Here is a 6404-nt window from a genome sequence, read left to right as displayed (position 1 = left end):
AAAAAAAAAAAAGAAAAAAGAAAATAAAATAAAATTAAGAATAGGTGGTGTCTGGGAAGAAAAACTGAAACCCTAAGGACCGAGTGTCTGGGGTAGAGCTGAGCAAGAGAATGCACACGACTAGCAGCAACAATAGTGGGAAAAGTACAAGGCAAACAGGTTTCCCTCCCCCATCAGCTTTTCTCTGTAAGTAAATTTTATATCCAAAACATTTATTATGGTGACTTAGAAAAAAATGGAATCATTTTAAAGGGGTTGTTAAATACTTCATGCTAGGCAAACCTTGTTATTAAGAACCCTCCAAGGTGGCTAATTCATTGCAGCGGTCCTGCGCTCCTGGTTCTGTCCAAGTACGCATGCCCTGCCCTAAGGGCCAACTGCACTAGCTCTGTGGTGGGCAAGCTCACAAGACCAGGGCAAGCTCACCCCCAGCCTGGTTATTCCACACATGCTTCCAGCTTTACAGCAACTAGGAAACAAGTACAAGGTTCAGTCAGGAGAGTGYCTACTGCAGCACTGCTGGGACGGAGGGGGAAGCTGGCACCCACGCAACATGTCAGTTCAACAGGTCACCCAGAGGGAGGGAGGCGAGGGCCCTACTAGAAGCAAATTGACAAGGGGGACAGCGCCTACTGTTACACTGGGGGGATAGGAGAGACACCCACGAGCAAGCACGAATGAGAGATCACGCAGCATGGCTTAGAGTTCCTAATAACAAGGGCAAGACGGTAACAGGAAATTGTGATTTCAAGGGGCTTAATAAGAAAAAATATACATTTGGAATTTTACAATGTTTGTTTTTTTTGTTTTTGTTTTTGCTTCTCTCTACACTTGTCACTAAATATATCTCTGCACTTTCACACACCCACCCCTTGCCCAGTAAAGCTTCAGGYCTGCAGGACACACTTTCCTCACTCGCATACACAACCCTCACGCCAGCACTGGTGCACCAGGACTCTGTAAAAATTTCAATCACACTTTTTTTTTTAAATTGAGTCAATATAAACCTTGTTCAAAATGTTATGAAAAAATGTACATGTTTATACAAGGCAGGCTGCAGCAGAGCGCTGGCGTTCCACGCAGACATTCTGGTAGGGAGACGCTGGATTCTTGCACCTGGCTTATGCCCTTCCACCCCCTCCCACGGAAACAGAAGCACCCTGCCCTGGTGAGCTTAACCCCTCCTGTTCCCTCCTCCCTCAGGACGTGGAGTACGGTCAAAGCGAGCGCCGCAATCCAGCCCTAGGGAAGAGCAGGGATTAGAAACGCTCTCTTTTCTTTCCATCGGAAATGGTAACCCCTCTGGGCCAGGCCAAAGAGATGCTGCTCTGTACAGGTGGAGTTGGGAGACGTCAGCTCATCATGTCATTGCTGTTCACACCGTAGGTGGAGTTCTTCATGGAATCATTTACCTCTCGCCTGAACGCTGACAGGTTTTGTGTAAACCTAAGGAAAATGCAGAGCAGTGCATGTTAGAGCAGAGGGTTGCCCATGCCTTGAATGWTTTGTTATCCATGAGGCTGCCACAAGGACCATTGTACACTGCGTTCTCTAGGTTGTACTTCCACATAAACCTATAGGCTCAGAACACCTCAGGACCCAGGCAGGTCTCAGTCCCACAAACAGGTCTTTGGCCCAGTGGCTTCCATACTGACCTGTCCCTGTTCTTGGTTAGGAGGTTGCGTTCAATGCCTTCCATGAGGTTCTCAAAGCACAAGTGCATTGCCTGCTGTTTCTCTGGAGGCTGGCTGTTCACTATACTGTTCCTCAAGTCAGAGAAATACTGGGGGAGACAAGAGAAGAATGAGTTAATTTTCAGAGCAATAGCCGACTTAGCTTTGGAACAGGGCATAATACATCCTCTTTAGAAAGGGAGGGAACACGCTACACCTCTTCACATGATTTCTAGTGCTCTTATAAATGAGACTTTAATAGGATTCATCAGTGCCAGGACTGCTGCAGGGAAGGGCCAGATACCCTTCTGTCTTGACAGTCTGTCCTGACTTTCCAACTTCCTGCTTTGCCACAGTACTGCTTAGTTCAGCCTGAAGGCTCCACCCAGAAAGCTTCTCCAGTTGGGATGGGAGGTTGGAATCTTTACCTTTTCATTAAGCAGTATCAAGCCAAGCAGAGGCCGAGACATTGACCACTGGTTCCTGCAGTCCTCAAAGATGATGATATTCAGCACTGTTGACAGCATCTGGAAAAGGGAGATTGAGGCTTAACCAGCCCTTCAAATCCAGCTCTCCCCTTGCCATGGCACTGTGTGCACACAAGAGTGAGCATACACCTCCAGTTTCCTTCCCACAGGAGAAGAAAGCATCCTTGCATTACACGCAAGGGGTGAAACAGGCACACTCATGCTGCCATGACGACCCCCACCTGAAGGCTGATTGGCCTCTGTACCGTACTTTACACTAGGCGGGCTAGAAAGACCACCAGTGACAAAGACACTCAGATGCCGAGATTAAAAGCCAAGCATGTACATACTAAGGGCAGCTCGTGCTTGTTTAATGCTTCTGATATTATCTCCTATTGGATCCTCAATGCTACAGTGCTCCCAGCATCATGGGACAAAAGGAGCACCTGCTTAGCAGAGAACAGTGAACACTGGTTAGCAGAGAACTCTTCAGTGAAAGGCACACATAGCAGGTGCTGAAAGCTGTTACAATATTTATTTCACACCCTATCCTGCCCCAAGGCAGCCAGGGGAAGACCGTCTAATCTTCATTTAAGTAACAGCAAGAGCTTAACTGTACAAACCGCGCACARGCATATGTTCTTGTGCCCTGGGAAGCTGCTCTATTCCACACTAGTGGTGTCTACAMGCCCTTAGCAGCCTTGTTAGGGTGTAATAGCAGGAATAAAACTGAGGTCTAAGCCAGCTGGTCTGGAAATGCAGTTTCTCTTTTGTCCCCAGAAGATGCTATGTCTAGCTCCCCAAAGAGCCTGCTTTTGATCTACCTAGGTGGAAGGACAGAACAGTATTTCCTGCTTTCACTCAGAAGTCATGCTGACACCTCGACTAGTACCAGTGAGTGAAGCTGGATAACACTAAGAAATGCACTGCACGCTGTTCAAASGCAGCAGGTCAGGTGAGGGACATGCACAAAAGTGTTTTGCTATGAAGTATGGATGTCCAGATCGCAGTGCTGAGCCCTCTGGAGTGCCAAACCCAAGACCTCTGCAAGCARAATCGTCTGTAATTAAGAAATGCTACAAAAAGATACCTAAACAACACAGTACATGTAGATATATGCTAAGACTCATCTAAGCAAGAAAAACATGTCTTCACCTCATTGATCTTCTGCCATCACATATGCTCAAGACCAACAGAGGAAACAAATCCCAGCAAGCTCTATGCATCTCAAAAGCGTTGTGGATAGAGGCAGGAGACAGATGGCAGATGTGCTATCAGCATGTAAAACTTGATTATCAAATTCACCCTGCAGAGGCCATTCTGAATCCAGACATGAACAGTGCCAAGGTAGTGCAAGCTCTAACAGGCAGCAAACCTTACTGTCACGTGGTCCCAACACAAGAGTCACAGCAGAGATTTTTGCTGTATGCTGAAGTCTAACCACAGCCTTGTTAAGCACAGAGACCCCATGGTTTCTAGTCCGCTGTGAGTGCRCATGTACCACTGAATTGCTCCAGGGCTTCAAACAAATCCTGTCTTAAAGCAGAAGAGGATCACGTGCTCACTGGCAGAAGGYACACTTCCTGGCTCCATTTCTACAAATTGCTAGTACAGACTATACTACTTTTCTTCTTAAAAAAAAATCTTGTTTTTTGCTACTTCCTTTCACTTCTGAAATGCAAAAATGGTGTTTCTTGCACAGGGAAAACCATTGCACTGAAGCGCATTTTCAGATCAGATCTATCACACACTGAAAGCATAGGAGAGATGGTGGTACTAGCCAGAAAATCCTTTTCCCTCAGGAAAAGCCCAGAACTGTAGAGCAGATATTATGCATCCCCCCATATTTTGTCATGCTAGGAGAACTCACAGCTTATCAGGCAATTTACCATGCCATGCCACAACGAGGCCCTACACCATCACTCTTTACCTGCTGAATCATCTCTGGGTGCTGCTGCATAATGTGCAAGAACCGGTCGCTCTCCTGGGTCAGAGGTGTGGTCCTCTTCTTGGTGCTGCGAGACAGCTGCTTGAAGAGATAGGTGACAATGTGGTCCAGACAGGAGCAGCAGCCTGTGCAAACCATTGTGTCTGCAAGAACAGGAGAGAAGGAAATATTGGAATGCTGCCAGCATTTCTCTTGCTCAGACACACCTGGGCTGACTCCCAGGAAAGCATCACCATTCATCTGGTTCCATTCAGGGACTTAGCAAGTTAGAGCCATCTAACCTAGACCAGTCAGTGACAAAGTCACCGACATGTTCRTTATCTCTAATGTCTCACCTCTGTTAAAGCTGAAACAATGTGACTCTTAACTAACTCAACAACCCATTCCACCCTTTTCCACAAGCCCTGTTATTAGTATTGGAAAAAGAAATACATTATTTACCCAAGGTTGATTACCCACAGGCAGGACAACAGTCCACAACTCCATAGCCGGAACCTGATGCTTTTCTCTATTACTTTGGTTGCTTTGAATTCATAGTATTTAAGATTCTCTCCTCACTTTCAAATCAGAGCTCTAAGAGCCCAACAGAGAACAGAAATAGTTACCTAGTGCAGTGAGGCCTTCTGAAATGGAAGAGAGAATATACATGATTACATGAGGCTCCAGACTGGCTATAAAGTTCATGTGGTCCTGGGTAAGAACTTCCAGCAAGGAATAGTATGACTGGCTGAGTTTGGGATAATCCTGCAGAGAGAGAAAGAGAGAAAGACTTAAGGCCTCTGGGTTACTCTGGAACCATCAGTCAGACTTTCTACAGTGGGATATACCCAACCCATTCGTTAGTCATCTCAAAATTGCTTACTGAATCTCCTGGAATGAGAACAAACCTCCCTCATAGGGTAACTTATGAGCCAGTATGTTCCCCCCCACCTCAAACTACTGTCCGAACAGGCTCCAACAATAATGGTCCAGCAGGCTCCCAACACTGTTATATCACACAGTTTATCAGTGTTTCTCCACTGCTTCGCTCACTTCTAATGGAAGTGTTAGCTGACTACTAACACCAGTGCTAGAGATAAAGTGATAGGAATGGCTCTCCAGGTGTCCATTGCAGAGTGYCAAATCACCCGAAATCCTTGTGCATAGCGCTGGGTTCATCAGCCTGTACTGCCGATTCTTCTGGAGTCAGTGACACAGATCCCTCAGGCCCCCAGACAAGGATGACTGCYGGTCATCCTGCAAAGGGGTCCGACTGTAAGAGCTGCATTTGAACTGCATTTTCAAGAGCCACAGTTTGGCCACTGCTACATCAGATCRAGAACGTGCTGAATGCAATCAGATAGCTTCTTTCAGATTTTGCTATAGTAATAAGATGAGTAAGAGACTCAGAAGGGTATGTTGTTCCCTCTCYCCAGTATTTTGCCAGGCAAGATTGTGCCAACAGGGTCTCAAAGCTCTTATGCAAAATGGATTACTGTATTTGACGCCTGGATAGGAGCAAGACTCTGTAGGTGGATGTCTTCAGCAAACAGGTTGTTCTAACTGCTGACATATTGAGATCTTTGCCCACAGGCAGTACAGGGAAGAACAATCCTTCGCTTGTAGGAAGTATTTTTCAGGTAGAGAAACAATTATTTGTGTAATTGCTCTGCTGAGACTTGGAGCATACCCTGCTGGAGAGATGAGCAGTGGGGTTGCCCAGTGGGCCCTTGGGTGATGACGTTACAGCCTTCACACAGGACTTGCTGCTGCACGTTCCAGGAGCTATAACTTCCTGCTGGCCTGTGCCTAGTTGGGGTTTGAGGAAGTGGCTGTTCTCTAGGTTCTCTGTGATTACTGTATAGTCTTCCACCCTGCCTTTCCTAGCCATGTGTTTATACTGCTAATCGCAGGTGTCAGCTTACCAGAAGGTCACTGTGAGGGATGGAAAGCAGAAGCTTGATAAAAGTTTGCAAGGCATTGTCCAGTGCATCATCCCCATACAGACGGAAGACCCCAAAGTTGACATAGCTCCCACTCAGTGCGGCCTTCAGCATAGAGAAGCAGATGGAAATCCCCTTGAGTTTCAAGGCATAGACTTGATCCTTTGGGACCTCCCCAAGTGTTAGGATACGATTTCCTGCATGAGCACAGAAGCAGACTCAGTATTTCAACAACTGCATCCAGATACTTTCTCCCTCAGTGTACAGGAGGGAGCAGAGCTGTAAGGAACAACTGAGAAGTTGGTCACAAACAGTGGAGATTTACTTCCCAGCCAAAGGTTAAGAAACCTATTACATGTTAACAGCATGGTTCTACTAGGAGCCAGGGATAACA

General features: G+C 46.5%; 1 protein-coding gene across 1 annotated transcript in view; it reads right to left on the bottom strand.

Moving 5' to 3' along the window:
• Positions 1-776: 776 nt before the first annotated feature.
• XPO7 (exportin 7) overlaps positions 777-6404 on the bottom strand; it is a 31152-nt gene continuing 25524 nt past the window's right edge. Inside the window, exons 23-28 of the mRNA XM_085304234.1 lie at positions 5993-6207; positions 4694-4832; positions 4071-4231; positions 2102-2200; positions 1656-1783; positions 777-1446 (exon numbers count right to left, since the gene is read on the bottom strand). Coding sequence (XP_085160360.1) covers positions 1353-1446; positions 1656-1783; positions 2102-2200; positions 4071-4231; positions 4694-4832; positions 5993-6207 — 836 coding nt within the window. The 3' untranslated portion in view covers positions 777-1352. The remainder of the gene's footprint in view (positions 1447-1655; positions 1784-2101; positions 2201-4070; positions 4232-4693; positions 4833-5992; positions 6208-6404) is intronic.

Source organism: Rhea americana, unplaced genomic scaffold (assembly GCF_003343005.1).
Source record: "Rhea americana isolate MKP2758 unplaced genomic scaffold, rheAme1 scaffold_204, whole genome shotgun sequence".
NCBI classification, from domain to species: domain Eukaryota; kingdom Metazoa; phylum Chordata; class Aves; order Rheiformes; family Rheidae; genus Rhea; species Rhea americana.
This window is presented reverse-complemented; position numbering and strand designations above follow the sequence as displayed.